Source organism: Moschus berezovskii, chromosome 20 (assembly GCF_049115385.1).
Source record: "Moschus berezovskii isolate FMDL1 chromosome 20, NW_MosBer_1.0, whole genome shotgun sequence".
In the NCBI taxonomy this organism is placed as follows: domain Eukaryota; kingdom Metazoa; phylum Chordata; class Mammalia; order Artiodactyla; family Moschidae; genus Moschus; species Moschus berezovskii.
The window spans coordinates 25,579,603-25,604,364 of record NC_142479.1 but is presented as its reverse complement, the minus strand read 5'-3'; the positions used below and the strand labels follow the sequence as shown (position 1 = coordinate 25,604,364).

Genomic DNA, 24,762 nt, shown 5'->3' with positions numbered 1-24,762 from the left:
GGCTCTGAAATTAAGTAATGCTGAAAATTCTCCAAGGGAGGCTTCAATAGTACATAAACTGAGAACTTCCAGATGTTCAAGCTGGATTTAGAAAAGGCAGAGGAACCAGAGATCAAATTACCGACATCTGCCGGATCATAGAAAAAGCAAGAGAGTTCCAGAAAAGCATCTACTTCTGCTTCATTGACTACACCAATGCCTTTGACTGTGTGGATCACAACAAACTGGAAAATTCTTCAAGAGATGGGAATACCAGACCACCTCACCTGCCTCCTCAGAATCTGTATGCAGGTCAAGAAGCAACAGTTAGAATCAGACATGGAACAATGGACTGGTTCCAAATTGGGAAAGGAATACGTCAAGGCTATATATTGTCACCTTGCTTATTTAACTTATATGCAGAGTACATCTTGCGAAATGCCGGGCTGGATGATGCACAAGCTGGAATCAAGATTGCAGGGAGAAATATCAACCTCAGATATGCAGATGACACCACCCTTATGGCAGAAAGTGAAGACGAACTAAAGAGCCTCTTGATGAAGGTGAAAGAGTGAGTGAAAAACCTGGCTTAAAACTCCACATTCAAAAAACAGATCATGGCATCTGGTCCCATCACTTCATGGCAAATAGATGGGAAAACAGTGGAAACAGTGACAGACTTTATTTTCTTGGGCTCCAAAATCACTGCAGATGGTGATTGCAGCCATGAAATTAAAAGACGCTTGCCTCTTGGCAGAAAAGCGATGACCAACCTAGACAGCATATTAAAAAGCAGAGACATTACTTTACCGACAAGGGTCCGTCTAGTCAAAGCTATGGTTTTTCCAGTAGTCATGTGTGGATGTGAGAGTTGGACCATAAAGAAAGCTGATTGCCGAAGAATTGATGCTTTTGAACTGTGGTGTTGGAGAAGACTCTTGAGAGTCCCTTGGACAGCAAGAAGATTAAGCCAGTCAATCCTAAAGGAAATCAGTCCTGAATATTCACTGGAAGGATTGATGCTGAACCTCCAATAATTTGGCCACCTGATGCAAAGAACTCACTCATTAGAAAAGACCCTGATGCTAAGAAAGATTGAGGGCAGGAGGAGATGGGGGTGACAGAAGATGAGATGGTTGGATGGTATCACTGACTCAATGGACATGAGTTTGAGTAAGCTCTGGTAGTTGGTGATGGACAGGGAAGCCTGATGTGCTACAGTCCATGGGGTCACAAAGAGTTAGACAGGACTGAGCAACGGAACTGAACTGAAAATTAAGTCAATAGAGGGGTTTAATGGCATCTTAGATGCGATTGAAGAAAGAATTAGTAACTGGAAGACAAGTCAGAAGAAAGCTCAGACTGAAGCATGCAGAGACAAAAAGGATGAAAAATACAGAAAAGAGTTTGTGAGAGATTATTTGCAAAGATGACCATGATAACTCTTCCCATCCCTATATTCACTTCCTTTATAGTATGATTTCGCCTTCTTCCCGTAAAGAAATAGTGACTTTATTCCCTTCCACCATTTGAGTTTTAGTTGACCTTGTGACTTGGGTTGACCAATAGAATACAGTAGAAATGGTGACTAGTTTCAAAACCAAAGCTGCAAGTGGTTTCTGGTTTCTGCCCTTGGCCTTTTGGAATGAGCCTCAAACTCGCCTTGTGAAGAGCATAGTCTAGGCTTCTGGAAAAAGAGAGGCCACACAAAGCAGAGATGAATTGTCTCATCTGAGGCTTCCTAGACCTGACAGTTTCATCTACACCTTTGAGACATGTACGTGAGTTCATATTAAACCATCCAAGCCTAGTTAAGTTGCACGATGGCTAACTCCCTGAGTGGCTCCAAGCCAAGATCAGCAGAAGAACTGCCCAACTGAGCCCAGCTCAAATTGCTGTAAGCAAAATGGTTAGTGCCCTAAGTCACTGAAATTTTGGTGGTTTGGTAGGCATCAGTGGATAACTGACTTAGAAACTGATACCTAAAGATGTAATGCTGCCCTGGCAAAAAAAGTAAACTATGTGGCATTTGTTGAGACTGGCTTATAGGTGAACGCTGGAAAAGATGGTAAGAAGCTTGGTAATGAAGCCTAGAGGAATGATAAAAAAACTATTAGTGCAGGATGGAATGGAAAGGAGGGGAAAGATCACCCATGTTCTGTAATGATGAAACAGTTACCTGAGGTAATTTGGAAAGTAGAGACTGTATTGAATTTGTAGATCTACTCAAAGAGATCTTTTTAGATAAAGTGTTAAAAGTATCTGTTGAATGTTTATGATTGTTTTTTAACTATATAAAAGAGGTGAACTAAAAAAGGTGTTCCAAACTTGTTGAGTTTAAAAACAGAACTGTTTCTCATTACCGATCTCTGGTGCTGGCAAAAAATTTTCAAAGTAAAAAATGACTTCAGAGTAGAGGCCAAATCAATAGTGCCTGGGAGATCCTTTAAGCCCTCAGAAATAATTTAAGAGCTAGGAAAAAAAGGGCTTCTAAGAATTTTAAAGATGTTGTCCCACAGCAGCCTGACATGCCCAAGGTATAGAGGTCTGTGAAGAAAAGTTACGGATATGTTTTGGGGGCAAGAAGTGAATTTTCAATATAATTCATAGGAAACTCATAAACTTTTCAAGATACTTATATTGATGAATGTACCAAAGGGACTGCAAGGGACAGAGACAGTTCAAACTTTGAAGAGGCCTCAGAACTTTCAATTTTCTATAAATAGGAAGCAGACTGGGAAGGTTGTTCAGCTGTAAACATTGGTCATTTCTCATAGTAAAGGAGATTTTTCCGGACCCCAGAGGGCTGCTAAGAACAGAGGGGAGTCATGGATTAGGAAGCCACTCCCAGGGATCAGAACTGGACCACAGAGAAAAGCAAAACAAATTCCATGCCTGTGGAGTAAGGAAACCTAACAACATCTAGCCGTCTGGACTTCAGAATTGTTGTGGACCAGTGACTATTAATGTATCTCCTATTGTTTCTTCTTTGAACTGGAGTATTTTTTTTATCCCCATCTCATCATTAAATGTTGGAAGTGTTGGGGACAGATAATTTGTCTTTTTAGTTCCCAGATTTTGCAAAAGTAGGAGGAGCTGTACCCAAGAAGTCTCTTTTGCTTGTGGACATGACTTGTGACTCATCGGAAAATGGACCCCAGGCCTGATGCCATGATTGGATGACTTTGGGGGTCTTGGGAGGGGGTGAGTCTGTTTTGCATGTGGGAGGTGTGTGAATTACTGTGGTCAGAGGGCAGACCATAGTAGCTTGTTTGCAGAGATGGCTGTGAGAACTCTTCCCATCCTTGTACGTATATCCCTTGGCAGTGTGACTTTGACTTTTCTCCCATTAAGAGATGGCATCTCTTTTCCCACCCCAAAAGCAGAGACATGACTTTGCCAACAAAGGTCCATGTAGTCAAAGCTATGGTTTTTCCAGTAGTCATGTGTGGATGTGAGAGTTGGAATATGAAGAAAGTTGAGAACCAAAGAATTGATGCTTTTGAACTGTGGTGCTGGAGAAGACTCTTGAGAGTCCCTTGGACTGCAAGGAGATCAAACCAGTCAATCCTAAAGGAGATCAATCCTGAATATTCACTGGAAGGTCTGATGCTGAAGCTGAAACTCCAATACTTTGGCCACCTGATGTGCAGAATTGACTCATTTGAGAAGACCCTAATGCTGGGAAAGATTGAAGGCAGGAGGAGAAGGGAATGACAGAGGATGAGATGGTTGGATGGCATCACCGACTTGATGGACATGAGCTGGAGTAAACTCTGGCAGTTGGTGATGGACAGGGAGGCCTGGCGTGCTGCAGTCCATGGGGTCACAAAGAGTTGGACACGACTGAGCGACTGAACTGAACTGAACTAAATCTTAGCTGGCCTGTGGCTTGCTTAGACCATTAGAACGTGGCCAAAGTGGTATTGTGTAAGTTCTGGAGGCTAGTGCTTGTGTAGCCTTGCAACTTCTATCTTCACCCACTTCTTAGAGCACTGCATTGAAGAAGTCCTGGTTTAGCCTACTGGAGGGTGAGAGGTCACGTGCAATAGAGATGAGCTGTTCCAGTTGAGGCTCCATAGACCCACCAGCCAACAGTTGACACAAACTGTCAGGCATTTTAAGGAGACCATTCAGCCCCACTCAAGTCACCAGATGATGATATGCACATTGAGTGACCACGGGCATGACCAGAACTGCCTAGATGAGCACAGTATCACAAGCAAAGAAAATGGTTGGTGTCCTAAGCAAGCCACTGAGTTTTGAGGTGACTTGTTATGTAACAGAACAGAGCATAAGAGATTTGGCACATAAAAGACAGTGAAATCATCTTATATTACATACTTTGAGTCTCAGTGGAGAAGAGAGAGCAAACGGAGCAGAAGCAATGTTTGAAGAAATCATGGAATGGAAGCAGTATTTGAAGCATCGTTGCATCGTGATTGTCCTCAGTCATGTCCACCTCTTTGTGATCCTTTGGGCTGTAGCCCACCATTCTCCTCCAGCCATGGAATTTTTGAGGCAAGAATACTGGAGTGGGTTGCTATTTCCTCCTCTAGGGGCTCTTCCTGATCAAGGGATCAAACCCATGTTTTCAGCATTGCGGGTGGATTCTTTACCTGCTGAGCCATTGGGGAAGAGACAATGGCTAAGAATCTTTCTGAACTAATGAACTAATGGCTCAGAATTTCTTGAAAAGATATCAAGCTTAGTCTAAAAAACCACGATGAGCCCTGCAAGGAGAAGTACAGAGAAAACCACATCTAAGCTTATCAGAGTAAATCTGCCACCTCACTCCCCCAAAAAAGAGAAAATCTTAAAGCAGCTGGAAAAAAGATTACTTTCAAAGGAGTGACAGTAAGATTGTTAGCTCTCATCTCAGTAGAAACCAGAAAACATTAGGGTATCTTTAAAGTGCTGAAAGAAAATAATTGCTAGTATAGAATTCTGTATCTAATGGCAATAGGCTTCAAAACTGAACTTGAAAGTTCTTTGACTACAACAATACCGTATATAATGTAATGTGAAGCAGGAAAGTTTTTCATCTGGAGCAAATTGTTCATTTGGCTGTTTGGAATTAATGGTAATACTTTGCCCTTTTGTGGAATTTGGGTGTGTGTTCATAATATTTTGTTCTTTGCCGTTGTAAAATGTGTTTAAGTACCCATCAATTAATATTAGTTATATAATTGAGAATACGGTATCTTAAGATGAGGGTATGAGCTATATATATATATATATATATATATATATATATATATAATGTATATATACTGACTTCCCTGGTGGCTCAGATGGTAAAGCATATGCCTACAGTGCAGGAGACCTGGGTTCGATCCCTGAGTCAGGAAGATCCTCTGGGCACCCACTCCAGTACCCACTCCAGTACTCTTGCCTGGAAAATCCCATGGACGGAGGAGGGTAGTAGGCTACAGTCCATGGGGTCACAAAGAGTCAGACACGACTGAACGACTTCACTTCACTTCATATATATTCTTACTCCTTAAGAATTTGTCCTATTTTCTTGTCTAATATAGGTTCAAGCTGAAGTTCCTGGATCTCCTATCTTTGTGATGAGACTAGCCAAACAGTCTCGTCATCTGGAGGTGCAGATCTTAGCAGATCAGTATGGCAACGCTATCTCTCTGTTTGGTCGTGATTGCTCTGTGCAACGCAGGCATCAGAAGATCATTGAAGAAGCTCCTGCTGCTATTGCTACTCCAGCAGTATTTGAACATATGGAACAGGTATCTATGTGAAAAGCTCTAAGTTTTGTTTTCTTGCACAGAACTACTACTCATTTAATTCATATGCCCATCTGAGAATAGTGGAATATCAGGCAGTGATTCTGGATAATTGATAGGTTCTATCCTTCAGGAGGGAGAGGACATAGGTTTATCTGTGGCTGATTCATGTTGATATATGACAGAAACCAACACAATATTGGGAAGCATGTCATCCAATTAAAAGTACATTTTAAAACGTATCCTTTACCTAGAGGAAAAATAAAAATTCTGTTTTTCTCCCTCTAGTAGAGATGGCAGATGCAAACCCTAAATTAGTTAATGCTTTTGACAAAAATTTCAGTGTACTATTTTGAGAAGGGATAAAGAAATGTTTTGGGATTTTTAATCTTATTGTTTGGTTCTTTAATAAGTGCGTGATAAGCTGGTGGTTAAGCTGGTAGTTCCATTTTCTAGATTGATTATCCCTCAGTCTTCAGATGCATTTATTCAAGTCCTTTATCTCTTAAAAGGTCCTCTAAGTAGGTTTCAAGTTTACATATTCTGTATTATTGTATGAAAAAAAGAAATCTCTTAGCAGTTTATAGGGTCCCTTGGAATTAGCTGTAGGTTAGAAATCTGAACATGGTCTTTTTTGGAACTCAATCTTCATCTTATTGGAGATAAACGTTTTCCATCTCTTTTTTCCCCCCTGGATTCCCAAGAAGCTAAATATATGGTTGTCTGTGTTTTTACATTTCATTTCTAAGTGTGTATGTTTGTGTGTGTATTGAGATTTATTCTTTAACTACTGTAGTAAAATGACCTCCAAAATACCGTGGCTTAGGGAGTTCCCTGGTGGCTTAGTGTTAGGATCCTGGGCTTTCACTGCTGTGGCCAGGTTCAATCCCTGGTTGGTGAACAGAGATCCTGCAAGTCATTCAGTGCAGCCAAAGATATAAAAACCCTTCATTTGAGTTCAGTTGCCCAGTCACATCTGACTCTTTGCGATCCCATGAACCGCAGCATGCCAGGCCTCCCTGTCCATCACCAGCTCCTGGAGTTTACCCAAACTCATGTCCATTGAGTCGGTGATGCCGTCCAACCATCTTATCCTCTGTCTCATCATCTTTTCCTCCTGGCCTCGATCTTTCCCACCATCAGGGTCTTTTCAAATGAATCAACTCTTCGTATCAGGTGGCCAAAGTATTGGAGGTTCAGCTTCAACATCAGTCCTTCCAATGAACACCCAGGACTGATATCCTTTAGGATGGACTGGTTGGATCTTCTTGCAGTCCAAGGGACTCTCAAGAGTCTTCTCCAACACCACAGTTGAAAAGCATCAATTCTTTGGTGCTCAGCTTTCTTCACAGTCCAACTCTCACATCCATACATGACCACTGGAAAAACCATAGCTTTGACTAGACGGACCTTTGTGTGACAAAGTAACGTCTCTGCTTTTTAATACTCTGTCTAGTTTGGTCATAACTTTCCTTCCAAGGAGTAAGCGTCTTTTAATTTCATGGCTGCAGTCACCATCTGCAGTGATTTTGGAGCCCAGAAAAATAAAGTCAACCACTATTTCCCCATCTATTTCCCATGAAGTGATGGGACCAGGTGCCATGATCTTCGTTTTCTGAATGTTGAGCTTCAAGCCACATTTTCACTCTCCTCTTTCACTTTCATCAAGAGGCTTTTGAGTTCCTCTTCACTTTCTGCCATAAGGGTGGTGTCATCTGCATATCTGAGATTATTGATATTTCTCCCAGAAATCTTGATTCCAGCTGTGCTTCTTCCAGCCCAGCGTTCCTCATGATGTACTCTGCATATAAGTTAAATAAGCAAGGTGACAATATACAACCTTGACGTACTCCTTTTCCTATTTGGAACCAGTCTGTTGTTCCATGTCCAGTTCTAACTGTTGCTTCCTAACCTGTATACAGGTTTCTCAAGAGGCAGGTCAGGTGGTCTCGTATTCCCATCTCTTTCAGAATTTTCCACAGTTTATTGTGATCCACATAGTCAAAGGCTTTGGCATAGTCAATAAAGCAGAAATAGATGTTTTTCTGGAACTCTCTTGCTTTTTCGATGATCCAGTGGATGTTGGCAATTTGATCTCTGGTTCCTCTGCCTTTTTAAGTGTAAATTCTGTTTCTCTTTCTCATCATAGTTCAGAGATGAGCTAGTCCTAGGGACCCTAGTTTATTGCTTTGCAATTTGGTGGTTTATTCACTCAATCGTGTCCAACTCTTGCAACCCCTGGACTGTAGCTTGCCAGGCTCCTCTGTCCAGAGGATTTCCCAGACAAGAATACTGAAGTGGGTTGCAATTTCCTTCTCCCAGGTATCTTCCCAACCCAGGGATCAGACCCGGGTATCCTGCATTGTAGGCATATTCTTTATTGACTGAACCACCAGGGAAGGCCATTTCCTAGAAGAGAACGGCAAACTATATAGCTAGCAGGCCAAATCCAACCTGTCACCTGTTTTGTCAACAAAATTTTATTGTAACACAGCTTGCTAATTTATTTATCTGTTATCTATGGCTGCTTTATCTCTGCAGTGACAAAATTGAGTCGTTGTGACAGAGACTATATGGCCCACAAAGCTGAACATAATTATTTTCTGGCTTTTACTGAAAGTTAGCCAACCCTTGTCTTAAGGTGTCATCATCTTCATCATTAAAGCTGGCCTACAAGAACTTGTTCACATTGTAGCGTGTTGGCGGCGGGGAAGAGAGGACTTGGAAGACAAGCTTGTATACCCGTGGCCGATTCATGCTGATGTATGGCAAAAACCATCAGTGTTGTAAAGTAATTATCCTCCAATTAAATTAATTTAAAAAAATGAGATCTAGAGGTCACACATCGTACTGCTGCTCACTTTTCATGGGACAAAATTCACACCTAGCTGCATTGGCTGTTAGGAGTTGTAATTACTAGTTGAGCAGCCTTATGCTCAGCTGAAATTCAGGAGATTCTATCGCTAAATGGATGACGCAAAGAAAAGTTAGTGGAGGGGGTTTAACATTCTGTGTCTCGGGCTGTTCCTCTGGCTGCCCATTATCCTTTCACATGCTTTTTCTTACTCTTAGAACTTACTTAGCCTTTCTCCATAGAAGACAGCCCAAGGTCCCACCCAGTTAACTACGTTCAACCCACGATCCAGGCTTTCTGGATGGTGTGCTGTCCTCTGTTATATGTGTATGTAGCTTTTCTGGACCAGTAATCACAAATTACCTTGTGACACCTCCTTTCGCCATATATAGTGTGGAGTAGAAACAGGATGACTCCCATTTAGGAAAAAAAGAATGAAAACAGACAATAATGACTGGTCCACAGCAGTTATCATGTTCTTGTAGGCAGGGATTGTGGTCATTTCCTGTCATGCGGTCGAGTAATTCCTCAGTGAGCCCTCTGACTGCCCTTGGTTCTGCTCTCCGAAAGTAAATTCTTTGCCCGTCTTTGAGGCCTTATTCTCTAGGATATTCTTCCTTGTTGACCTCTCCCTGTGGTTGTGCTTTGGTGATCATGCCTTCTTTAGAAGAACTTTGCCAGCTCACTTCCTATCAGTGCAGGATTGGGGTCACAGAGATTACTGAGATTATCAGTCATGGGTTTGGAAAGCCAGGTTTTCGGTATGTATAGCAATATGATTCATTCAAAACTGAGTAAGTTTCTGGACTCTGCTTCTAGTCAGATTCAGGTCGGAGTAATCATACCCAAGGTTTCTCTGGACGTAATAATGTTTTCCTCTTTATTTACCTCCTTCTGCGTTCAGCCCTTTTTCTCTCCTCCATTCAGTAAGACTACCCCGAGGCCAGCTAAAACTACAGCAGCCGCCCTTGATCTCATCTTTGACAGTGGGTTGCTTCAAGGCAAAATTCTCATGTTTGGTTTAAGGGTACAAAGCCTTGTGATTTTTTCACATTCTGACTTTTTCTAGCCATTTTTCCTAGGGCTTAGTTGGTATTTTGTTTGCATTCCAAGTTATTTTAGGAGACAGTTTACCAAATGTGAGTGTTTGCCTCACTGTGTGGCTTGCGGTATCTTAGTTCCCCAACCAGGGATTGAACTCATGCCCTCTGCAGTGGACATGTGGAGTCTTAACCACTGTACTGCCAGGGAAGTCCCTGCAAATGTTTTCTTAGGCCTCACAAGGAGGCCAGCAGTTTTCCAGTTTGCAGTATCTGTTCCCTTGAGAGCTACTACCCTATTTTTAACTCAGTATCACATACTTTAGTTTTTTTTTAAACAGCAACATCCTTCCTGAATTTAATAGTTTCTGTATTGATTAGGGTACAGGTTAAGCTATTGTAGTAACGAAATCTAAAAAATACAACTGCACAGTAGGTGAGAAATTTATTTTTCCTTTAATTCATAAGCTGAGGGGATCAGGACCACTCTGCTCAATGAGGCCATTTTGGGATTCAGGTTCTTTCTGTTTGGTTTTGTCACTCTTAGTATGTTCTCAGCGGCATGATGAAACAGGCTTGCACTGTCATGACCACATTCCAGTCCGTAGAAAGAAAAAAGCTGAGAATAGAGGGTAAGCAGTTCCTTTTCAAAACATGAATCAGGGAGTAACCCTTCACTCACCCATTCTGACATTACATTCGTTAAAACTTAGTCACTTGCTGTCAGAGTGGAAAATCTCGTCTCTAGCTGGACACCTATCTTTCTGGGAAGAATACTGGCAATACCGGACAAAGACTCTGCCATGGTGCTTTATCTTGCCTGTGTAAGGGGGGATTGCCTATGACCCCAAGTCGAAAACACTGTTTTCACTCAGCTTTGAACTGAGTTTGTCATCCATGTGTGGGAATCTTGTGTAATAATCAAAGAGGGTGAAGTTTACTCTCATATGGCCACAAGCCTTTGGTGGTTCTTACAAACACTGGCTCTTTGAGAGGGAGAAGCTTCAGACGAGCAGTGGGCCATCTACTGGACCAGATGAGGTACTTAGATTGGCTTCTCTTTCTTCTTGAGTGTGCGGTGAAACTTGCCAGGATGGTTGGTTATGTGAGTGCGGGGACCGTGGAATACCTCTACAGCCAGGATGGCAGCTTCTACTTTCTGGAACTGAACCCTCGGCTACAGGTGGAGCACCCCTGTACAGAGATGGTGGCTGATGTCAACCTCCCTGCCGCGCAGCTCCAGGTGAGTCACCCTGCTCTCGGCTCAGAGGGTTGCCTAGAGAAGTTTGGAAAGAGAGATGCCCGCCAAACTGGCTCAACCAGCCTGTGTTAAAAGAAAAGTGCCTCCTTTCCAAGTCTCGTGTGATGCTTCTCTCTTGAGCTGGATGGCTTGGGATGTGTAGATGGGTTTTCCTAATAGGCAACAATTATTGAGTATTACTTTTTAGCCCGACACATCTGATTTAAAATGTCATATTTTTACAAGACCCTTTACAAATAACATGCTATATTCAGCTGTTTTAATTCTTGGAAACCTTACTTTTAATTGTCCTTTACTCCTTTTTCCTCCCTGGAGAAGGAAACGGCAACCCATTCCAGTATTCTTGCCCGGAAAATCCCATGGGGCAGAGGAACCTGGAGGGCTGCAGTCCATTGGGTCATTTTTTTGAGCTTCCCTGGTGGCTCAGTAGTAAAGAGTCCGCCTGCCAATGCAGGAGATGTGGGTTTGATCTCTGGTTTGGGAAGATCCTCTGGAGAAGGAAATGGCAATCCAGTCTAGTATTCTTGCCTGGGGAATCCCATGGGGCAGAGGAGTCTGGTGCACTGCAGTCCATGGGGTCACAAAAGAGTTGGATATGACTTAGTGACTAAATAGCAGCTTCTTTTTCCTAGTGTTATAGATTGAAGTAATTCCACTTCAGAGTGGTGGCTGAGGTTTTTCCTGGCAAGAGTGTGGCAGCACACATTTATTTTTATAATGTTTAAAGTACCACTGTTAATATTATTTTCTCCATTCTGCCCAGGAAACAGATGCTATGAGAAGCAGTAATAGCTAATCATGAAGTTTGATTTGATTTGTAAATATAATATTCTTTGTCCACAATGGGAACCCCTTTTGGTCCCCAGAGGTCCCTATTAAGGAACCCATTAAATGAAGATTTATGTATATAAATCTACTTTTTCCATTGATTTGTGGGGATAATTTGGAGGTAATTATGACATAGTTAGGACTTTTTAGCTGTCTGAACTTCTTGGAGAGCCACTGACATTGACTCTTCCCTTGGATATTTTCATTCTGATTAAAAATCTCATATTTTTGAAAGATACTTTATAAATAAGGGTGATGGAGAAATGAAGATTAGAGGGAAGCTCATGTCTATTGCATTAGGGATTTGGGGACTTTTTAAGAAGTGGGAAGTAATTAACACCTCTGTGTGTTTTGTTTCAAGTAATTTAGAGTTGCTTATTCAGTGATACAGAACGTAGACTATAGAAACAGTGTTTTAGGTGGTGGCTACTCAAAAGTCTTCTCTGTCATCTGATAGCCTCCATGTTTCAAGGGAAGTAACTGTGAAAGGTGAGTGACATGTGTTTTATTACCTTTCAGATTGCCATGGGGATCCCTCTGTACAGAATCAAGGATATCCGTATGATGTACGGGGTCTCTCCCTGGGGCGATGCTCCCATTGATTTTGAAAATTCGGCTCACGTTCCTTGCCCAAGGGGCCATGTTATTGCTGCTCGTATCACTAGTGAAAATCCAGATGAGGTAACCCATTGCTTAAAAGGTTTACACTTTTTTCCCCCACTGTGAACTTTAATATTAAGATGCTATCTGAGGGCATATCTGAGGTATCTTGGGACCTGCCCTGGAGAGGGAAATTTATAGAGGCGTCATCGGAGCAGACAGGTAAGTGATCTCTGTTCCACTGGTCATTCAGTCCTATCTAAGTCACCGTTGAGTCCTCAGTGGGTCTGTAGCACTGGACATTGGCCTGCAAGCCTTAATGATTTTTGTGTGTCATTTCCACTTTCATGTGTATATGTGATTGCATAGAACCTGACCAGTGAGTATATGAATGTTCTCTTTCTTGTAAATGTAATATCATCTCATATTCTTCACTCCCTAACAGGGTTTTAAGCCCAGCTCAGGAACAGTTCAAGAGCTGAATTTTCGCAGCAATAAGAACGTTTGGGGTTATTTCAGTGTTGCTGCTGCAGGAGGGCTTCATGAATTTGCTGATTCTCAGTTTGGTCACTGCTTTTCCTGGGGAGAAAACCGAGAGGAAGCAATTTCGTGAGTATAATAGCATATGGTTGCATTTCAAAAAATAAACTTGTGGTAATCTTCAGTGAAGTGTGAGCATGGGAAAGGGAACCATGTATTACTATAGAGGTACTCATACAGATAACCTTCTTAAAGAAATTTATCTTTAATTGTAGTTGCATTCATGTTGTATTAAGTTTATGCAGTGTTTGGCAGATGTTTTTCTGTCTGTTACTCTGAGCCTTTTCAAGTGATTTTTTTGTTTTCATATGTTTTTGACCAACTTATAAAGTTGATTACTCTAAAGATGTCATATTTTTCTGTAGAAATAGTATTGTTATTTGGGGCAGAAGTAGATTTTTGACTAAGACCTTGGTATCTTATATCATGGATAAGATCCATTATTTGTCATCAAAATAAAGGTATAGCTATAAATGTCCTGTAGTCATTTAAAATAATAAAGTTAAGCTGCTTATTACATGAACAGGGCTTAAGGGAACTCTCCACGTCACTTTATATGAGGGACCTCAATGTGTTATGAAATATATGCACAACTTACAATATAACTAGTATATCTTAGGTATTAGTTAATATTCTATTGAGCATCAACATTTAATATTTAATTTAATATTAAGTTTTGCTTGCCTGAAAAATAGGGCCCTAAGAGGTGATTTTGACAGGTTAGATATTTTAGAATGTCTATCCAAAATTGATTTACCTGTTTTATATTTTTTAATTGTCGACTGACTTTCACCAAGGATTTACTACTATTCCTTTGACTTTTAACCTGTACACCTAGATTATGCAATCACTAAACACTTATTAATAATGTTGGTTTCTAATAATGTTTTCAGAAGTTGGGAAATCTCAGTTTTTCTGTATTTTGTGGTCTACAAAGCAGTGCTCCCAGAAAAGCTATCTGCCTTTTGTGTCCTGCTTTGCCAAAGTGAAGAATGTAAACCTAAGGTTATGAAGAAACTAGAATATAAACCTAACATTATGAAGAAACTAGAGCTTGCAAACCGGTGGTTTTCTGGCTAGTCACAGCCACTGATGTGTTTTGATTGGCTTATAGAGTATTGTTTAAAAAGTGGGAGATTGAAATAAACACATGCATTTCTGCCGTCTCTTGGAAAAAAAATGGGGTGACAATAACATTGGTTTTATATTCCACTTGGCCAAAGTTAACTGAAGCTTTGTGTGACTGCTTCTTTTGGAGGAAACACGACCTCTGTAGCTCACACATTCCCCGCTCCAGCCTGCCTCATTCGTTTACATCCCCAGAGTGGCTGCTATTGATATTTAGGTTTCCAGTCTTGATTGGCAGGCCACCAAGCCTTCCCTTCTGTACATGTCATATGACTTGCTTCAGAAGTCTTGCTCCTTACTTCCCAGCCTGCTCTGGACATTTATCTGCAGTGTAAAACAACCAGGCTAACGTTGAGCAAATGAAAATTAGTCTCTGCAATAAGCTTGCTTTCTTTTTTAAAATATTTTCTTTGTTTATTTAGCTGCATCGGGTCTTAGTTGTTACACTTGGGGTCTTGATTGTGGTACAGGACTCTCTAGTTGTGGCACGCGGGCTCTGGAGCGCACAGGCTGAGTTGCCCTGCAGCATGTGGGATCTTAGTTCCCCAGCCAGGGATCGAACCCATGGCCCTTGCATTGCAAGGTGGATTCTTACTGACTTCACCAGCAGGGAAATCCTGAAGCTTGCTTCTTGACACCGTGCCGGAGTTCATTCTTCAGCTCAGAGTTTGTTTCTTCTTTCTTCGTGACATTAGGCTTATGTTCTTCAGCTTGGTGTTCACTACTCTTCTCTAGACTAGTCCCAGCCCATGTTTCCCTTATTATTTCCCGTGGACTATAATCTGAGTGCCACGAGAACAGGACCGTGTGTGTCTTGTGGCCGCGGGGTCCCTGAATGCAGTGAGTGTTCCGTCAGTGTTGCGTGAGCGGGCTTGCCCCTCATCCTTGTCCTCATTCCTGTCTGCTTCGGTTGTAACGTCCCTGGACACAGCCCCTCTTTATTTCCTTTTCCCCTGGGTTTCTGCTCCTCCCTCTCTCCGTTCGTTCATTTACTCCATTCCACAAATGCTTGCTGACTATCTTAATGGTTCTTAAATGAGGACCACCATAGGGTCTGTGCCGTCATGGAACTTGATGATCCAGGGTAAGAGAGGCAAGTGAGCCATTGAACAGAATGTAGGAGGTGCCTTCTCTGATAGCGAGATTATGTGAGGTGTTACAGGAGCGTAGAGCTGCGTCAGCTAACTCCATCCAGAATGGGTCAGGGGAGGTTTCCCAAAAGGAAGGGACATCTAGACTCATATCTGAAATGTGTAGAGGAATCAGCCAGGCCAAGATAGGGCGTAGAGAGGAGGATGGAGGTGGGAAACAGAGTATTACTCTTGGCTGAGAACTCCTGGACCACCTGGAAGAAAATTTCTGTCACAGTCATAATCTTGGCTTTACTTGTATTCCATTTCAGATCCCATATTCTTTTTTTTCTTTAGTGAGGAGTAGTTGATGTACAGTGTTGTTTTAGTTTCAGGCATACAGCAAAGTGATCTGGTTTTTTAATATATATTATTTCAGATTATTTTCCATTGTAGGTAATTAAAAGATGTTGACTGTAATTCCCTGTGCTATGCAATAGATCAATATTGCTTATCTGTTTTAGGCATAGTAGTTTGTATCTATTAATCTCACACCCCTAATTTACCCCTCCCTGCTCGCTTTCCCCTTTGGTAACCATAAGCTTGTTTTCTATGTTAGATCTTACGTTCTTTATGAAACCAAAGGGAGGCAGGTTTTCTCCCTTCTTAGAACCCCTTGGTGCTTTGCTTTTATCTCTCGACTGGTATTTATGATATTCTGCATAAATGTTTAAAGTGATTACTGTCTCCACATTCTCTCTCCCTTAAGAGCCTAGTATGTGTCTCGAGTCTGTGAGATGCATAATGAATGTCAAAGTTATACTGGGAAAAAGTTCACAGTATTGAAATCTTGTTAAAATGTGGTTATTTAACACTTAATTGGGAAGTAAGCAAAGTAATGAGCAAGTCATTCTATAGTTGGTTAAAACACAGCTTAAAAAAAAGAAACACTCACATGTAATGTCAGGCTGATCCCCAGCTTTCTCTAGCGGTTACCTTCATTGTATGGAAACCTTAAAGTTAAGGTCTTTGTGTTTGTAAAAAGTCATTGAACAGTATACTTAAAATAAGTATATTTTATTGTATGTAAATTTTACTTAGATAAAATAAAAAGGGTTTAAGAAGGGGAGAATTACGCCCTAATTCTAATTAACCAGCAATCAATGAATGGAATGATGGAAACAGTGAAAACAAAGAATGGTTTGCACATAATTTGTTCTGTGTTCTGTATAACCCGAAGTGTCTGTGATCTGCTGATGCTCAGATGGTTGGATTAGTCAGACTCACAAGTTTGCTGACTTCTTAAAAATTCTGTCTGGAATCAGCACATGTGTATCTGCACCCTCATTTGTTCTTGGAACTGTTTCTTTCCTCTCCCTCCTAAGCCTCCAAAGGGATGAAATAGTTCTTGACAATAGTTGGAAAACAGTAGAACATTTGTCGCTGAAAGAGATCTGCTTCTGTCCTTCTCCCAGAAACATGGTGGTGGCTTTGAAGGAGCTGTCTATCCGGGGCGACTTTCGGACCACAGTTGAGTACCTGATCAAATTGTTGGAGACGGAAAGCTTTCAGTTGAATAGAATTGACACTGGCTGGCTGGACAGACTGATAGCAGAAAAAGTACAGGTGGGTATTTCTCCACTTACACAAACAGCATCTGGGATTGGGTTTTTAGAGGCTTGTGATGAGATCAGTCCATGCCATTAGATAAAATTTATTTGATTCTAATACACATGGTTCTAGGTCTGTGTGGAAAAGTCTAGGAGTCAGTGTAAGTTGAGCATTGTAAGTAAGCGTTCTTGTGCCTTGTATAGGTTGTTGTATAGTATTACTTCCAAGGATGTAGTTGAAGAGAGGCGTGCAGAGATTGAAATACTTTCTTTCTTCATTTGATACTAAATGTGGTTGAGTTCTCGCTGTCTACCAAGTACTGACGAGAGGGCTTTATTTTAATCACAGAAGTTACTCTATGTTCCTGAACTGCTGGGCTCATATAAATCACCCAAGATTTTATATAAAATTGTTGGATTCATGTGTATCACCTGGAAGTAGTTTACACACCATTTTTCTTTGAGATTATCAGTAGCCAAATCTTTGCACTTTTTTTGAATTTATTTGTGACAGAAGCTTGTTTTTGAGCTCCTCTTCGATTGGCTTAGTGAAAATCTTAGGACGGTGGGGAGAAAGGTGTTTTTCATCTCTATTCAAATTCTAAAAATGTGTTTTTGTCTCAAAAATCAGTTGGATAACAAGGATGGAGATTTTCAGTGGTCGCTGATTCTTCAAGCACATTTGAGCCTGATTTAAATTGAGGGGCCATGGTGCCAAGTGACTGACTCCGTTTTTGATTTGCCCTCTTTTTGTCCCTTTCAGGCAGAGCGACCTGACACCATGCTGGGAGTTGTCTGTGGGGCTCTCCACGTGGCAGACGTGAGCCTGCGGAATAGCATCTCCAACTTCCTTCACTCCTTAGAGAGGTAGGCTTGGCATTCTGTGTTCCGTGCAGGCTAAGCCGCGGTCCTGAGTACGGGACTGACATTCAGAGACCCGTTTATTCTTCTCTCTGTCGCTAGCAGCTTGTGAGTGCTACTTGTTCACTGACCGTGGGGGCAGGGAGGAGAAGGGATGCAAGAGTTGATGGCAAATGGTTTGGGAGCTCTAAGTATAGATTCTAGAAATTGGTTTATACCATGGTTAGAATTGGTTGCTTTGTAAAAACTGGAATCTTTCTGTACGGTGCAAGCATCCAATCTCTCCGAGCCCTGGTGATAAAAATCTGGTGTTTTTCTCTAGTAAGGCACCCTGAATACTTCATATATTACCTACAGCACCTTTCAGGAATTAATAATTGAGGCTGATATTCATGATGACCTCACGAGTCTTCCAAGTATAGGATCAGACTGTGAGGCTAAACCTATTTCCAGCACTGGTTCTGGAAACTAAGCTCTGCCTCTGAGTCCCTGGAGGAATTGTCCACAAGGCTAATAATTTAAAGCACTTTATCACAGGCATTTTAATTCAACTGAGATTTCATTTATTCAAGTCTTACCACGAAGATCTCCTACTATGTTACACTGACACTCAGTGTGAACAGGTAATATATTCACATGGTTCAGAATTCAAAAGGCAGTAAAAGATATATAGTGATGAGTCTCCTCCTTACCTCTGTTTTCTGGCCATCTAGTTTCCTTCCCTATAATCAGTCTGTGTTTCTGTGTTTATTTTCTGTTATCTTTCAGATACATGGTAGATACATATAAGCATATATACGTAATATTTGTTCCTTCCTACCTCCATTTTTTTTCAATCACAAGTGATAGCATACTGTGAAACTGTCCTGTACAATTTCACGTGGTTTTTTATTTAACAGTGTGTTTTAGAGAGTGTTTCATATTAGTGCATAAGAGACTTTACCTTTTTAATGGCTGCATAATATTCATTTATGTGACTTTTTCAAAATTTATGTCTCTGTCCCTCACTGATGGTCCTTTAGGTTGTTTTCAATCTTGATATTCCAGGAAATGCTATAACCAATAACCCTTGAGAGTCCCTTGTAAACTTTTAGAATTTTCTAGAAGTAGCTCTTATGTTGCTATCTTTCAGGGGTCAAGTCCTCTCTGCTCATACACTTCTGAATACAGTAGATGTTGAACTTATCTACGAGGGAGTAAAGTATGTACTGAAGGTATGCCGAACCTCATAAAGTCTGTGCTATCTTTTTTGCCTCTGTCATCTTGCTTCCTTTAGGTCAGGTGGTGGAGGGAAATTTTGGTTTATTGCAGGGCTGGGCATTAGTGAAATTACAGTCATTATTAGTGTCAGCAGCCTGAGACAAAGCAGTATTTGCTGAGTCTCTGAAAGTGTTTTCACTGTTGTTCAACTTCACATGTGCAACCAAGAGATGAAGGAGACAGAGAACCATCAGAGCAGGGAGATGTATCTAAGGTCCCCCTCTTTGTTTGCAGCAGGGCTGAGCCGTGTCCACAGCACTGGTGCTCAGACACCAGTTCCATGAAATTTCTTTCTTCTCCAGCAGAGCTTCCTTTAACTGTTTTTATTTATTTATTTATTTTATTTGGCTGCGTCGGATTTTAGTTGTAGCGTGCAGGATCTTTAACTGAGTCATGGGAACTCTTAGTTGTGGCATATGGGATCTAATTCCTTGACCAGGGATTGAGCCTGGGCCTCTCGCACTGGGAGCTTGGAGTCTCAGCCACTGGACCACCAGGGAAGTCCCATCTGATGGCGCTTGCTCACCTCGATCTCTGAGATACTGAAACTCTGTCTGGCACTGTCCCTGGAAAGAACACACTGACTTGTCTCTTTGGTTTCTCATTTCTTAACAGGTGACTCGACAGTCCCCGAACTCCTACGTGGTGATCATGAACGGCTCGTGTGTGGAAGTAGACGTGCATCGACTGAGCGACGGCGGGCTGCTCTTGTCCTATGACGGCAGCAGTTACACCACGTACATGAAGGAGGAGGTGGATAGGTGCGTGGCTCTTTGGGCTCCGTTTGCTGGTCATTGTACCAACCTTTTCTCTCAGTAGGCGTGTTTAACCCTTGGGATTTTCAAGGTCTTTTTGGGAATTCTATTCTAATTTTTTTTTAAATAGTACATGTACCTAATAAAAATTTCAAAAGTATCAGAAGTCTTTTAAAATTAAAAACAATGTCATTATAATTTAACTAGAACCAAAAGAAAATTAGTATTGTGTGAATTCTGAAGCACTTTCAACATGTTGTAGGAATAATGTGGACTTTCTTGAGTTTTACACATTCGTAAGTGAATGGTCTGTATCTCGTGCCTTTGTTGGCTTTCTGTGAGCTGTAGTTTCTGGGAAGTGAGCAGCTCTCATGCCTGTAACTCTTGTAATTCAGTCATTCGTGTGCCTCCTTCATGAGGATTCAGTGCGGCTGTGGTGCTGCTATCCCTCTGATAGGAACTCTAACTCTGTGTAAAGCCCCAAAGGTCTGTTACTTATTTTTATTTTATATTGTTCTATATTTCATTTACAGTGTTGTGTTTGTTTCAGGTGTATAGCAAAGTGATATAGTCATATATATATGAATTAACAAAAGCAGTTCCCGTCTTTTGATGGGGTGCTCATGGTTTATAACATAAATGGCATTATTTTGAGAGAGGGATAACTTAGGTATGGCATTGGTTTTTTTTTTCTTTTTGCAGCCTGAGGCAGTTGTAAAATAACTTAATGTAGCTTTTTACAACTGTGTATTCTATAGTATTTTTTCATTTGGTGAAATCTTAACTGTTAATGTTTTTGGCATTGTGCTTTGTACCATTTATTAAATAAAAATTTAAAAAAATAAAAATAAAAACAATGTTTCTCCACCACTCTCATGTGGGCAGACAATGAAAGATAAATTCCCTTTTTTTATAGGCTACTACTGTTAACAGTTTCTTATATGTCTTTACTGAAATTTTGTATGCATATATAAGTTATATATATGTACATACTGTGTTTTTCTTTTAAACATATTCACAAATAAAAGTAACCTTTAGTTCTGCACCTTATTTTTTCCTTTAACATATTGTACACGATTCAACACCAGTCATTGTGGTGTTGTGATAATTAAATGAATTAACACATGGAAAGGGTGCAGACCATTGCTTGGAACTTAGTAAAAGTTTGAAACATCTTAGCTATTACATCATCAGCACCTTCATGTTTTTTCCTTCCTGCTCAGTGGAGATGCCTATTGTTTTTAATAGTCAGATATTTATATGGATGTACTATAATTAATTTAATTTGACCATTATTGAAGGGAATTTTGGTTATTTGGCACTGTAAACAAAGATGCAATAAATATCCTGTGTGTCTGTGTGTGTGTGTACAATGAAGTTTTCAGGTTTTTTTAAGATTGACATTATTCTACCTTTATTCTTTACAACTTAAGATGCTTTGTTAACTTAGATACTCCCACTTATCTCCTAGATATCGCATCACAATTGGCAATAAAACTTGTGTGTTTGAGAAGGAAAATGACCCTTCGGTGCTGCGCTCACCCTCTGCTGGGAAGTTAATCCAGTACATTGTAGAGGATGGAGGCCATGTGTTTGCTGGCCAGTGCTATGCCGAGATCGAGGTCACGGTGGTCATTGGGCTTCCGGGTCATGGGAGGGAGGGTGGGGAAGGAGTTGGCTGGGATGGACTAGGACTCAAGAGTAACAGCAAGGGAGTAGAAAATAGAAAGGAAAGAGTATCTGTTTAATTGGGGTTATGAACCTTAGCATTTTATTTATTTAAAAAAATATTTTCTTGGCCGTGGCATGTGGCATCTTAGTTCCCCGACCAGAGAGTGAACCCGCACCCCTTGCATTGGAAGCACGCAGTCTTAACCACTGGACTGCCAGGGGAGTCCCTGAACCTTCAGATTTTAAAAACACATTAAAAGCTCATACTTTCTTGGATAGATGGGGAACCTCTAGCTCTAAAGAATAGATCCCAGGCAGCGGCACTTATTGAGTGTTAGGTATTATGCCAAGTACTGGTTATACAGAAAGAATATGATAGGTGGAATGAGGCCTTGAAACAGACTTGTCATGAAATATGAATTTTGAGAAGGCTGAGCACAAAGTGCAGAGGGCCACCTGCCCCAAGTCAGTATGGGGCTGGATGGGCAGCGCGAGAAGAGTTCCTGAAGGAGGGGACTTTGATTTTGGCATTGGAAGATAGGCAGTGATAGATCAGATGAGGAAGGCCAGGCAACGCTGTGTAAAGGTGAAGCCTCAGCACGCACAGAGGCACAGAAGCAAGAGCGTGTGGCATATAGAGGGAACTGCAAGTCCACATTGACATCGCTTGAGAGCAGACTGAGGTTGAATGGGAAATGGCCAGCAGAGATGCCAAATGAGTCGTCAGAATTTGAGATCGTGAAGGACCTTATAAAAAGTACTAGAAGTTTAGACTCTCCTCGAGGTGGTGGGGTCACTGAAGGATATGACACAGAAAAGTGATGGAATGAGATTTGGGCTCTAGAATGATCACTTCTAGTGGCCTTATTGGAGGTGCATAGCATGTAAAGATGTCTATGGGGAGGTTGTTTTTTTTCCTTAATATTTTTAAAAATGTATTTGACTGCACCAGCTCTTAGTTGTGACATGCACACTCTTAGCTGTGGCATGTGGGATCTGTCTCCCTGACCAGGCCCAAACCTGGACCCCTGTACGGGAAGTGCAGACTCTTAGCCCCTGGGCCACCAGGGAAGTCCCTGTTGGGAGATTTCTGAACTCCTCTAGACCAGAAGTGATAAGGGCCTAAACCAAAGAGTCAGCAAGACAGGAATATTTTTGAGAGAGGTTTAGAAGATACATTCAACCTGGCTTGTGACTGGTAGATAAGGGAGAAAAGGAGTGAGAATGATCCTTAGGTTTTGGTCTGGATATCATAGACAGACAGTGTAAGTACCTGGATCCACAGGTTTGAGGAAGATAAATTGTTCATTATTTCTCAGTATAAGACAAGTCAAAGCCAACCATGCAAAAATGGACTTAAACATTAGAAACGGGAACTATCAGTAGTTGTCATTCATCCCTAAAGCTAGGTCCTGAGAGATTTTAGTTTTCCTTGTAGGTGATGAAGATGGTAATGACCTTAACAGCCGCAGAGTCTGGCTGTATCCATTATGTCAAGCGGCCTGGAGCAGCTCTTGATCCGGGCTGTGTAATAGCCAAAATGCAACTGGACAACCCCAACAAGGTCCAGCAGGTAAGTAGGCGGATATAGACACTTTTACTATTGCTCTCCAAGAGCTGGGTACATGGTAGGGTTCGTCTGGAGGGGCAAGTGATCTCAATCCTTGGTTTTCCAGTTTTTCCTTCAACTTTTTACCCCTCATTTTATGCCTTATGCCCTTGTATTTGTGCCTTTGGTATCATGCATCTAGAATTTGTAAGAATTTCTACGATACAGATAAGAATCTGTGATTTTCCTCATGATGCTTCTCTTCTTGTCACTGGATGTGGTAAAGGGAAGTTTGTCTTTTTTTTTTTTATTTAATTAATTACTTTGGCTGCATCGGCGCTTCGTTGTGACATGCAGGCTCTTTGTTTCTGTGTGCGGGCTTCTCTAGTGCAGCGTGTGGGTTTCTCTCTAGTTGGCACACGGGCTCAGCAGCTGCTTTGCACAGGCTTCGTTGCCCCACCACTTGTGGGATCTTAATTCCACCTGGATGGCTGATTCTTAACCACTGGACCACCAGGGAAGTCCCTAAAGGGAAGTCTTGATTTTACATGATGAATCTAAGTTGCAGTGGTGTGTCTGAAGGTAGTGGATGACTTGATCTCTCATTGGGGTTGACAGGCTGAGCTTCACACAGGCAGTCTGCCACGGATCCAGAGCACAGCGCTCAGAGGCGAGAAGCTCCATCGAGTGTTCCACTATGTCCTGGATAATCTGGTCAACGTAATGAATGGATACTGCCTTCCAGATCCTTTCTTTAGCAGCAGGGTATGAATTGCTTTTCTTAGGCGGGGTAGAGTAGGGGAACAGGTGTACATCTTGGAGAATGGGTGTTCTCCAATATAGTTTAAAATTCATACAGGGAATTTTTTTAAGAGGGAGGGAGATAAAGCTGTTTGACCAAAATTCTGCCACTATTAGTTGTAGGATTTGAAGTCTTTATATCCTTGCTTCTTATCTCTGTCATTGACTTCACATTTAATTGGGTTTTAAACCAGTGAACAAGGACAATGTTAGTTGTTTATGTTATAATTTCAAAGTTAAGTACTGGCATACCTTGGGGATATTGCAGTTTTGGTTCCAGACGGCTGCAATAAAGCAAATATTACAAGAAAGAAAATTGCAAATTTTTTGGTTTCCCAAGGTTAGAAAAATTATGTTTACATACTGATCAAGAACCTGCCTGCCAATGCAGGAGACATAAGAGATGTGGGTTCAATCCCTGGGTTGGGACGATCCCCTGGGGGAGGAAATGGCAACCTACTCCAGTATCCCATGGACAGAGGAACCTGGTAGGCTACAGTCCATGGGTCGCAGAGAGTCAGGCATGACTGAAGTGACTTAGCAGGCACGTAGTCTATTAAGTGTGTAATAGCATTACATCTAAAAAATGTACATACCTTAATTAAAAAATGTTTTCTTGTTAAAAAAGGCAAATCATTTCCTGAGCCTTTAAGGAGTCGTAATGGTTTTGCTGGTGGAGGGTTTGAAATACTAGAATTACCAAAATGTGACACAAAGACATGAAATGAGCAAATGCCGTTGGAAAAATGGTGCCAATAGACTTACTTGACACAGGGTTTTACATGAAATCTTCAGTTTGAAAACAAAACAATATTTGCAAAGTGCAATAAAGCAGTGCACAATAAAGCGTGGTATGCCTGTACTGTATGGTAGTGAATTCAGACATATAATTTTGTTTCGGGGATTGTGTTAATTTTGTCCAGGTCCTATTTTATTATTTCCTTCTTCTCAGGTGAAAGACTGGGTTGAACGGTTGATGAAGACCCTCAGAGACCCCTCCTTGCCTCTCCTAGAATTGCAGGATATCATGACCAGCGTCTCTGGTCGTATCCCGCCCAACGTGGAAAAGTCTATCAAGAAGGAAATGGCTCAGTATGCCAGCAACATCACATCCGTCCTCTGTCAGTTTCCCAGCCAGCAGGTACTTACTGACTAACGGCGTCATTTTCTGCTGGCTGCCCACACTAGGGTTCATGCAGTAGGAGTCCTTC

At 41.4% G+C, this 24,762-nt stretch overlaps 1 protein-coding gene across 7 annotated transcripts in view; it reads left to right on the top strand.

Annotated features, from left to right (window-relative positions):
- The window catches only part of ACACA (acetyl-CoA carboxylase alpha), a 240,643-nt gene that overhangs the window by 64,017 nt on the left and 151,864 nt on the right, over positions 1–24,762 (top strand). For all 7 annotated transcript variants that reach the window (XM_055400493.2, XM_055400510.2, XM_055400527.2 and 4 more), the window contains 12 exons: positions 5,517–5,726; positions 10,690–10,860; positions 12,226–12,387; positions 12,752–12,915; positions 16,520–16,670; positions 17,418–17,521; positions 18,648–18,729; positions 19,391–19,536; positions 21,002–21,152; positions 22,640–22,774; positions 23,369–23,515; positions 24,504–24,692. In XM_055400493.2, the coding sequence (XP_055256468.1) occupies positions 5,517–5,726; positions 10,690–10,860; positions 12,226–12,387; positions 12,752–12,915; positions 16,520–16,670; positions 17,418–17,521; positions 18,648–18,729; positions 19,391–19,536; positions 21,002–21,152; positions 22,640–22,774; positions 23,369–23,515; positions 24,504–24,692 (1,812 nt within the window). The remainder of the gene's footprint in view (positions 1–5,516; positions 5,727–10,689; positions 10,861–12,225; positions 12,388–12,751; positions 12,916–16,519; positions 16,671–17,417; positions 17,522–18,647; positions 18,730–19,390; positions 19,537–21,001; positions 21,153–22,639; positions 22,775–23,368; positions 23,516–24,503; positions 24,693–24,762) is intronic.